The sequence below is a fragment of the Myotis daubentonii genome, chromosome 11, assembly GCF_963259705.1.
Source record: "Myotis daubentonii chromosome 11, mMyoDau2.1, whole genome shotgun sequence".
In the NCBI taxonomy this organism is placed as follows: domain Eukaryota; kingdom Metazoa; phylum Chordata; class Mammalia; order Chiroptera; family Vespertilionidae; genus Myotis; species Myotis daubentonii.
In genome coordinates, this window is record NC_081850.1 from 76,779,073 (window position 1) to 76,790,130 (window position 11,058).

Genomic DNA, 11,058 nt, shown 5'->3' on the forward strand with positions numbered 1-11,058 from the left:
GTGTGTGTGTGCCCTCACCTCTGTGTGTGTGTGTCCTCACCCGTGTGTGTGTGTATGCGTGTGTCCTCACCCGTGTGTGTGTGTGTGTGTGTGTGTGTGTGTGTGTGTGCTTGCACTGTGCTTGGGGCATGGATGTGTGATTTAAAGTGCGGGGGTGTGGGGGTGCCTGAGATGGGGGGTGCATGTGTTGGATGTGAGTGGAGTTTTGCACTAGAACATCTGGGGACATGGAGGTGGTCCCGCTGAGGGAAAGGGATCTGTCCCCCTTCTCCCCCAGCCGCCGGCCCTCGGGTCTTTGGGATTTGGGTGACCCTCAGGGCAGACAGCCACCCACATCCCCAGCCCTCCTCAACTCCCCCATCTTCTCAGACTCCCTTCACCCCCCCTCAGCACCCCCACCCCATCCCACAGCAGGATGGCACCCCCTCCCTCTGCGCCTCCCCCCAGCCCAGCCTCTGCCCCCCACGCCCCCGGCCCCAGCTCCAAGCCCGGCTCTGGGATGGCGGTCGGTCCAGGTCTCCAGCGGCGCCGAGGGTCTAACCCAGCCAGCCTAACCAATGTGCAGACTACTGTACAATTTGCGAGTCCTGAACAGATAGTCTAAACACTGGGTAGACGGAGTGGTCCATCCAGGCGGCGGCGGCTGTCGTCGGGTGGGAGCTTCGGCCCGGCTCCTGGAGATCCAAGACCCCCAGCCCCAGCCCAGCCAGCCCAGGTCCCCTCTCTGCTCTCGGCTCCCCTTCTGCCTCCTTTGACGTGGCAGGGGTGAGCAGGCGCTGTGGCTGGGGAGGAGGGGCCTGGGGAGGGGGCCGGCCAGCAGGAAGGGAGGGGTGGGGGGAGGCGGCCACTCCTGCCTAGTGTCCAACCCCAGAGCTCAGGGCTGTGGCGGCGGGGCCTCCCTCGAATGCTTCCAGATGTTCCCTGGCCTCATGTGCCACTTCCTCCTCTCCTCCCCCAGCCGCCCTCTGGGGCTCCCGGCCGCCGGGCCACTCGCCTGGCATAAAGAGGGCTTTATGTGGCTGGACAGGCCAGGCGGGTGCAGGGGCAGAGCGAGGTGGGCAGGATGAGGCCAGGACAGGGAGCAAGGTTCTCCTGAACCCAGCCCCCACCTGAGATCGTGGCTGAGGCCCCTGCCCAAGTCCTGAGTCCCCAAGACCCACGCAGACCTCCTCCCCCTCCCCAGCGTGGGTCCTGTGGCGGTGGGTGGGCAAGTGGGTTACACACGACAGAGACCGCTCCTCCCAGAGCCCATCCCCGAGTCCCCCCTCCAGAAATCTCTGGGCCCCTCCCCTTAATGCAGCATCCCCCAGACATGTCGGCCCCCACCAGACTCACACACGTGTGCATGTGGGCCTGGGACTCACATGCCCATCCACGGATACGTGTAACTCCTCCCAGACGACTACAGATAAACTAGGCACGTCCAGCCCACTACACAAGCTGTGTGCACAGGAACACATGAACGCACACCCGTGTCCTACAGTCACGTTCATGCCAACACATAGACACTGACACTTGCCACACACATCTATGTAAATGTGCACACATCCTCACGGGCACACACACATGCTCACATGGACACGCGGCTGTGCTGGGCACCTCCTCAGACACACAGCTCTGCAGCGCAGACTCGTGGGCACGCCCACGGTGGTGAGAGGAGATGTGTGTGCACACAGACTCGCCATCTCCAGCCCGCGCTGTGTGCTGATTGCTAACACATGGGCGTCTGCGGGGAGGGGGCTGAGCCAGCCCTTTGAAGCCGAGGGGCTGGTGGCCCCCCTTCCTGTCTCTACAGTCAGGAAATGAAGTCAGAGGCTTATCCAAAGCAGGCCCAGCAGCCAGGCCGGGGGCGAAAGAGGCTCCAGGGTGGGGGTGGAGGGTAGGGTGTGTGTGTGTGTGGGGGGGGTGTCCCTGGCTGGGGCTGGCCTGGCCTGCCTCCAGGGCTTTCTTGGGGAGGGATTTGGGAGCCACCCTCAGCCTTGCCACCCTGGGCGCTTGGGCTCTGGCAGGTATGCAGAGGTGGTGGGCATGGCTTGAATGCCATTAGGAGCAGGGCTGCCAGCAAGCCCAGGGCACTTGGGTCAGACAGCACCTGAGCAGTGTGAGGGGGCTGGAGGCAGAAGCCAGGGCACCCCCAGCGTAGAGCTGTCTCAGGGAGTGAGGCGTAGCAGAGAGGGTGCCAGCCTCACCCCTGGCTCTCCCCGCAGGAGAAAGAGAAGAAGTACATGCTGTCCGTGGACAACCTGAAGCTGCGGGACGTGGAGAAGGGCTTCATGTCGAGCAAGCATATCTTCGCCCTCTTCAACACGGAGCAGAGGTGCCTGCCTGCGCCCACCAGGGCTGCGGGGCCCCGGACCCGGCAAGCCCCAAACCACCCCCACTGAGGAGAAGCGGGGGCCACAGATACAAAAAGGAGAGGGACCTGCCCAAGCCCCACAGCAAGTCATTCATTTGACAGATATTTATGGAGCCCCTACTCTGTGCTGGGCATTTTGTCAAGATCTTCCCACCCGCCACCCCCTCCTCTCTCCCCTCCTCCCTTCCGCTCCCCCTCCTCCCCCTGTCCTCACACACTCACTCTGTCAGTGCCTGCTCTGCATGAGACACTCTGCTAGGCACTGGGACAAAAGGGAGCCCCAGTCATGCCTTCTCCTGTTGGTAAGTGTCCCGGCCTCTCACCTCCTAATGGGCTCTGTGCTACTCAGAGACAAGGGCTCAGTATAGCTGCCATCGGGGAGTCCCCGAGAGTCAGAGAGGGAGCCAGTGGGGCTGAGACCCACAGGAGGGGCTGCACTGTCACCGATGTCCTTAGGGAGGGCTCGGTCCCTTTCTAACTGAACATACCAGCGCTCATTTCACTGAAGCCTCGCGTTAACCCAGGAGGCAGGAATCTTTGTTCACCTGCCTTCCTGATGAGGAAACCGAGGCTTGGAGGGAAGAAGGGACTTGCCCAGGGTCACCCAGCTGGGAAACGAGGAAGCGGGACTGGGCCCCAGGCGTGAGGACCTCAGCCCATGCAAGCCACGAACCGCCGGGGCGAATGGGCCTCGCCCGTCCCCTCACCGCCCGCCCCGTCTTGCAGGAATGTCTACAAAGATTATCGGCAGCTGGAACTGGCCTGCGAGACACAGGAGGAGGTGGATAGCTGGAAGGCCTCCTTCCTGAGGGCTGGCGTGTACCCCGAGCGTGTTGGGGTGAGTGGCAGGGCAGGGCGGGGAGGGGCAAGCTGCTTATAATGGGGAGTCCGGGGCCCCATCCTCAGTGACGCCATGTTCCCGAGCCCTCGCTGAGCTAAAACATAACAGGCATCGCTCCGCTACCTGCCGCCCTCCTCCAATAGCGGGTTTGTGTGTCCCCTCCTCGGCCACAGTCCTGCAACCCCGTCACGTGGTAGTGGTTTCTTGTGATTGCCTTCCCTTCCCCCCTCTTTCACTGTGGCAGTGTCTCCAGTTGCCTTAGAGTTGGGGTACAGTGCCCTGGGCTCACTCAGTCCTTCCCCCTTTCCTCTGTGCGTCTGTCTCGGCTGTGCTCGCTGGCGGTGGCAATGCTGGTGTGGTGACCTCTATGGTTTTGGTGTGGGCCTCCCAGGACAAGGAGAAAGTGAGTGTGCCCCTCCCTCCCCTTCTGCCATGTGTCTCCCGCCTGGCATGACCTCTGGCCAGGTCTTTAGAATCACCAAAGGACCTTAGAGATGTCCTTTCCCAGTTTATGGACTGGGAAACGGAGGCAAATTCTAAGCTCTAGAGCAGGGGTGGGCAAACTTTTTGACTCAAGGGCCACAATGGGTTCTTAAACTGGACCGGAGGGCCGGAACAAAAGCATGGATGGAGTGTTTGTGTGAACTAATATAAATTCAAAGTAAACATCATTACATAAAAGGGTACGGTCTTTTTTTTTTTTTTTTAGTTTTATTCAAGGGCCGTAGTTTGCCCACGGCTGCTCTAGAGTCAGAGAGATAAGGTTAAACGAGGGTCTGGGGTCCTGAGGGGCTTTGGGATGGGCAGAGCCCAGGGACCCAGAGCATGTGGGGGAGCTAGTGTCCATGTGTCCAGGCCAATTGCTTCTCTCTGTGCCTCAGTGTTCCAGGTACCATTGGAGGGGAGGGGCTGAGACCTTGGGGAGCCTGGAACCTGGCTTTGAGGGTCCAGCCACCCTGATGCCCTCTGTTCCCAATGGTAGGCCAACGAGACGGAGGAGAATGGCTCAGACAACTTCATGCACTCCATGGACCCCCAGCTGGAGCGGCAGGTGGAGACCATCCGGAACCTGGTGGACTCGTACATGGCCATCGTCAACAAGACCGTGCGCGACCTTATGCCGAAGACCATCATGCACCTCATGATTAACAATGTGGGTGCACGCCCCCACCTGTGGGGGGCGGGTGCTCTTGTGAGACCAGGGAGGCTGGCAGCCAGGTTAGCCTGAGAAGGGAGGGTTAGGTCCACACCAGAACCATCTAGTGGAAAACCGTGTAATGTGATTCACATACCTAAGTTGTTCCAAACATGCTTGAAAGCTTTTCAGGAGGGGCTAGGAATCTGCATCTTTTGAGAACACCCAGACCATGTTTTAAAATACACACTCCATAGAACCACTACCACCTGTGGCTCGGTGAAAAAGCGTAGACCCTGGAGAATTAGAACTGTGTTTGAATCCTGCCACAGATTTGCTGTGTGACTTTGAGCAATTGAACTACCCTCTCTGAACCTGTTTCTTTATATGTAAAACTAGAGGCCCAGTGCATGAATTCGTGCATGGGTAGGGGCCGATCTGGCCCGGGTGTGGGAGTTTGGCCAGCCCCGCCCCCTGGTCGAACTGGTGGAACTCCCAGTGGAGGGGACAATTTGCATATTAGCTTTTTATTGTATAGAATATGGATAATAATAGAGTTGAGAAGTAAATTAATATAAAGTGCATAGCAACACAGTGCCTGGCATGTAGGAGCTGTTCAACATATATTTGAATAACAAGACACAGGCCTATGATGTAAAAAAACTCAGCATCTCTCCATGAATATCTCAGAGCCTAGGCCAGGTACCCTTTCCCTACACACCGGGACTCACCTCTCCCCCAGTCCAAACACATTTATACCTGTTACTCCAGGGCTCAGAAAATTTAAAACTATCTTCCTTATTTTGGTCCAGTGGAGCATGAAAGTCCTTGGAAAGGATTTAACCAGCACATTTTACAGATGAGGAAAGTGGGACTGAAAAGTGCTGTGAAAGGGTTTTCCTAGCTGCATGATGGTCCCTGAGTGTCCTCCCAGATCTGTGATCTTGAACAGGTCACTTTTCCTCTCTTGATCATCTGTGAAAAGGGCAAGGGACCAGGGCTGGGGGGAAGGGGGAACTGGGGAGATCTCAGAGTTTAGGCAGAGACCTCCACCCCAAAACCTCCAGTCCAGGGTACGGTCATAGCAGGGCCCCACGGGCAGAGAAGGCGTCAGGTCCCACCCCTCTCCTCTCTTCGCCTGCCTGCACACAGACCAAGGAATTCATCTTCTCGGAGCTGTTGGCCAACCTGTACTCATGCGGGGACCAGAACACACTGATGGAGGAGTCAGCCGAGCAAGCTCAGCGGCGGGATGAGATGCTGCGCATGTACCACGCACTGAAGGAGGCGCTCAGCATCATCGGCGACATCAACACGACCACTGTCAGCACGCCCATGCCGCCGCCCGTGGACGACTCCTGGCTGCAGGTGCAGAGTGTACCGGCTGGACGCAGGTACCAGGGCCGGCCCCCACGGCCCCAAAGCCCCCCAGCCCGGGGCCCGCGGGAGGAGGGCCGGGACCGGGCAGTGGCGCGCCCGCGTCACCGGGGCGGCTCCCACTGGAGCGAGGGGCGGGTCTTAGAGAGGGAGGGGCTTGTCGCGGGGCGGGGCTTGCCGTGGAGCGCTGGCTGCGGGGCGGGTCGGAGCTGGAACGTGGGAGCCCCTGGGGGCGGGGCTGACGCTCCAGCGACCACCGGGGGCGGGGCTTGCGTGCATGGGCGGGGCCTGCACGGGCTGGGGCGGGGCTTCGGGTGGGGCGGAGCCGCTCATCTCTCGCCTCTTGTCCTCGGCTCCCTTTCGCCCGCAGGTCACCCACGTCCAGCCCCACGCCACAGCGCCGAGCCCCCGCCGTGCCCCCAGCCCGGCCCGGGTCGCGGGGCCCTGCTCCTGGGCCTCCGCCTGCTGGGTCCGCCCTGGGGGCGGCGCCCCCCGTGCCCTCCAGGCCGGGGGCTTCCCCTGACCCCTTCGGTCCTCCCCCCCAGGTGCCCTCGCGCCCCAACCGTGCCCCGCCCGGGGTCCCCAGGTGAGTAGGGGTTGAAAGCCGCGGAAGAGACCGCCGGGCGGGCGTGGCCGGGAGGGAGATGTGGCTGGATTCTGCAGCGTCCGCCCTGGCCGCCAGAGCCCGCCCTCGAGGGTGCCAGAGCCCGGAGGTGTGGCCCGGCCGAGGGCTGGCGGAGCCTGCCCCCTAGGGAGCGCTGAGTCCCGGAGGTGGTCGTTTCTGGGGAGGGGGCGGTGGGGCTCCTCCCACCTGCCCCCTTCTTTCCAGCACTTGCATGGCGCTTCCCTCCTTTTCCACTCTATCTGTCACATATTGCATTCCTCCTTCCTCCCCTTCTCCATTTGTCCTCCACTTCTCTCACCCAGTCCCTAGTGAGCCTGCCTCAGGTCTGAGGATCTGAACCCAGGACGTCCTGGAATGTGTTGATGTTGTTCACTTACACGCAGGGCTACCCTGATGTCCCCACCTCCCAGTCCTGACTCTTTTGAGCTGTCCCAGGAGGGTGTCCCGCCTCTGACTCACAGGAGAGAGGCCAGGCTGTGACTGTGACCAGCGAGGTGTGTGATGTTTGTGTGGGCGTGCACACGGGTGTGAGAGTGTGAGAATGGCACCCAGGCCAGGGGTAGGACATGGAGCAGCTGGGAAAGGGCCTGGGAGCCATGGGACAATCTGATGGCTTTCTTCCTTTCCCCTGCCTCTGGCCCTGCCTGTCCTGGGCCAACATGGTGAGTGTGGGACAGGAGTGGGTGAAGGCTGACCCTTTCCCAGAGGTTTTCAGGGAAAAGGATTCTACTTCATCCCTTGGCTTTGCTTCTCGATCCATGACCCTCTTTTAAGGAAGCTCACTCTGATAGCTAACCGTCTGCCCTGTTCCCACTGGACATGTCTGAGGAAGCACAAATCAGACCAACAGCGTCTATTTATGTTTCCAGATGGCTGGAGGGTAGGGTCATGGGTCCAGCCTTCCTGAGCCCGAAATGCTTGCTCTGTGGTGACCTGTGGTCAAAGCAGATGGGGCAAAGCAGGCAGCACGGTACCGATCAAGAGCAGTTCAGTTCACTCTGGCCTGTAGGCAAGTCGTTTTCCCTTCCCAGGCCTCAGTCTCCCTTCGACCAAGTGAGAATTAACATTCTGCCTTTTCCCCAGGGTTGGTGTGGGGCTCAAGGGAGACAGTGGCTAGAGGGATGCCTCCTTAACCACAAAGGTGGTTCTACGAGCACTTGGCTAACTTCCAACGTGAGTTCAGATTCTTCAGGGTATTTGACATGCCCAGGTCTGTGCTGAGGTCTGACATACGGGAACTTGAAGATTTGGTACCTGCTCTAACTCCCATTTTGCTAACACGCAGGAAACATTTGGCAGATCACGGTCCTGCCTCAGGGACGAGAGCAGTCTCAGGGCGTCTCAGGGCAGCTTGACCTCAGTGAGGTCACGGTGCTGACTGAGATAAGACTCGGGTCATCAGGGTTGGGAGGCATTTGGGTAGGGAGCGGCAGTGTGGGCAAAGGCTTGGTGTGGGGCGCATTGAGGAGAGCCGCTGGCCGGAGCAGAGTGCAGATAGAATGAGGAAGAATAAGCAAGGTTGCCCTGGGCACAACGGGGCAGCTTGAAGAACCCTCAGAGTCCACAGAAAAGTTGGACTTGTTAGGACTCAACACGGTGGGCAACAGGGAGCCATGGAAGGCTCTTGAGCAGAGAAATGACAACTGGATCCTCAGAAAGCAAAACCTGTTCCTATGGAGCATTGCAGACGGCCCTCTGAGCACGCCAGGCATGAGTGTGCAGGGAGCTGGTGCAAATGCCTCCTGTATGCGGGCGAGCTTCTGTGTTGTGACTCGGGCCACCGCGTGCTTCAGTGTGCCAAGTGGCTGCATGCCCTGGATCCATGCTGCACGTGCCAGCCAGCGCGGGTGCTGGGCAGTGGGAGGTGGGAGAGGTGGATGCGTGTTGTTTGTGGGCATGTGTGTCAGCGTGTGCATGCGGGGCTGTGGGGCCTCACAGCATTGTGTGCACGCCCGTGCGTGTGTGTGAGCGTGTCCGCCACCCCCAGGCCTGCCCTGTCCGTGCGTGTGAACTGCCATGTTGATTTCGTGCTGTCTTTCAGAATCACTATCAGTGACCCCTGAGGAGCGTCAGCCACGGTAGGTACATGCCTCTTGGCCTGCTGCATGAGTGGTGTGTCTGCCCCTGCTGCACCAGCTCCACACGGGGGGCACACCTAGGACTGCAGGGCCCGGCTCCCGCCCTCTCCCTTCTGCAGCTCCAGACTTATTCTTTCCTCCTTCTGTCCTCACTGCCAGCTGCTCTCTCACCTCCCTTCTCAGCGAGCCTCGGGACTCAGTGCCACTGGCCAGGATCTCCGTGGCTGAGCCTGGGGGGGCTCTTGGGACAGGCTCCGCACCCGAGCTGGCAGACATGGGTGTTCTCCAGCACGGCCAGAGGGCAGAGAGCTCGTGGCTTAGGGTGTAGGGGCAGGGAGCTTGGGCTCAGGCAGCCTTGGAACTTCACCCTGGGGGGCCATACTCGCTCCCCAGCTCCCCAGTCTGAGCCGTGCTCGGGCAGGACGGCCAGCTCGCAGCCGTGGAGCAACAGGACCCGAATCCACCAGAGGGCAGAGTCCCACCTCTACTGTGCAGTGATCTGGGGAGAAGGCTCTGGCTGGTGGATGATTTCTGAAAGCCTCGGGGTCCTCTCCACACCATCAGCCCAGAACACACCTCACAGGCGAGGCAGGCTCCCGCAGCCCCTTCCCCCGCCTCCTTGGTGTTGTCACGCCTGGGAGTGCACGACTGAAGGCAGCGTTCTCAGCCCCAGGGCTCACAGACCTGGGCCTGTTGCTCCTAGAGGCGGCCCACACCTTCCAGCCAGGGGGACGGCAGTGTCTGCTGACCTGGGCAGGCCAGCCTCTCTGAGTTCCATCCCGGCTGGGCCGCAGAACTCGCCCAGCGAACCCGCCTGCCACTCTGTCCCTGCCGCTGACTCTCATTCTTCTGCTTTTCCCCAGCAGGAAGGGCCCAGCCTCACCTACGCGACCTGCGGTCCCCCGACCACCTGAGGCTCCCCTCTTAGACTTATAAGCCTGTGGCCACTGGCATCCAGCTGCCTGTCCTCCACTCCCCAGGGTCCCTTCAGAGGACTCCTGAGCTTTCTGCCCACCCAGAGGCCTCCAGGGCTCCCTCCAGCCATCCTTTTAGCTTTGCCCTCCTGGTTGAAACAGTGTTCTTTCTCCTGTCTTTTCCATCAGGCCTGGTGGCTGTTGCCTGGGGCTCAGAGCCCCATCCTCCCTGAGGCTAGTGGTGGCCTGGGCCAGTGGGTTGAGGATAGGGAACCACAGAAGAAGGAAGCCAGAGGGGGCTGAGCATGTGTCTGGAGCTATGGGTGCACTGCCTGGTGGTGTGTGAGAGACCAGCGTGCGTGGCGGGGGAGGGCCACCCCAGCCTCCAGCCCAGACCCCACAAAGCTCTGGCCCCGCCCATCTCCAGCTCCTCCCTTCCACCTTCCCTTTCTTGTCTCTCCCCTCTCTTCCAGAATCCTTGCCCACACCTTCGCCTGCATCTTCTTCCCCTGCCCTCCCCTCACACGCCTGTGGGCTCAGCTGCCCTTGCCTTACCAGCTCTCTCCCTCCTCTCTCCTGTTCTGTTTCCTCTCCAACTGCCAGCCGATCGGGTCAGGCAAGTCCATCCCGTCCTGAGAGCCCCAGGCCCCCCTTCGACCTCTAACCAGATCCCTCTATTCCTCGGAGACTTCTCTTTCCAAGCCTTCCTGGACGGCTGTTCTGTGACTTGACAGTGGCTCCCCAGCCCCAAAGCCTCCCCCTTCATCTGTGACTTAGTCTGTTGTAGCGGTGAGCTGACACACCCAGCGTGACGTTGGTGAAACTTGTGCCCCTCTGTGGTATTTCTCCTGCTCCGTTCTATAAATAACTATAAATAACCATATATTATACATATATATATACATGCACACAGACATGGCTGCCACAGTCTCACCTCTAGTGCTGGGAACTACCGTGCTGTCCTTGAGGAGTCTTGTGACCCAACTATAAGGGAACACAGTCACCCTGACATCCTCCTCCAAAGCGTGCCACCTCCGATGAGCTTCCCTGTCATGCCCACCCAGCCTGTGACAGCCAGCCCCCTCTGCTGCCACCCCACCCCTCCCTCCTCCTGCGCAGGGGTGCTGTATTGGCAGCTGCGTGATTCTCTGACTGCTACCAGTCTTACTGTCTCTTGGCTGAGAATAAATAAAACCCATTTCTGGACAATGGGGAAAAGTGTGTCCTCTGCTGGCTTGTGTTTGTGGCACTGAAAGAGGTGAGGGTTTAACATTGGGGTGCAGGGGTGGGAAGGACCCAGCCATTGCTAGGGTGCTGTCAGGAATGCTAAAAACCAGGCCCCACGCCGAAACCGGTTTGGCTCAGTGGATAGAGCGTCAGCCTGCAGACTGAAAGGTCCCAGGTTTGATTCCGGTCAAGGGCATGTACCTGGGTTGCAGGCACATCCCCAGTAGGAGGTGTGCAGGAGGCAGCTGATCGATGTTTCTCTCTCATCAATGTTTCTAGCTCTCTATCTCTCTCCCTTCCTCTCTGTAAAAAATCAATAAAATATATTTTTCAAAAAACGAAAACAAAACCCAGGCCCCACACTTTCCACGGCTACTGGGAAAGCACCTGGATATTTGCAGGTCCTCATCCTGTGAATCCTGCTCTGACCACTAGGGGGCAGGAGCACCATCAGCCTGGAGGGAGGATGTGGGGTGTGGGCCGGCAGGGTGGAGGGACTGAACAA

General features: G+C 59.7%; 1 protein-coding gene across 23 annotated transcripts in view; it reads left to right on the plus strand.

Moving 5' to 3' along the window:
* The window catches only part of DNM1 (dynamin 1), a 43,429-nt gene extending 32,882 nt beyond the window's left edge, over positions 1-10,547 (plus strand). For 4 of the 23 annotated variants that reach the window (XM_059658175.1, XM_059658181.1, XM_059658174.1 and 1 more), the window contains 7 exons: positions 2,208-2,317; positions 3,083-3,194; positions 3,589-3,600; positions 4,180-4,350; positions 5,485-5,726; positions 6,080-6,295; positions 9,276-10,547. In XM_059658175.1, coding sequence (XP_059514158.1) covers positions 2,208-2,317; positions 3,083-3,194; positions 3,589-3,600; positions 4,180-4,350; positions 5,485-5,726; positions 6,080-6,295; positions 9,276-9,348 — 936 coding nt within the window. In that variant the 3' untranslated portion in view covers positions 9,349-10,547. The other 19 variants (XM_059658186.1, XM_059658185.1, XM_059658180.1 and 16 more) reach the window with 16 other exon arrangements.
* The last annotated feature ends 511 nt before the right edge of the window (positions 10,548-11,058 follow it).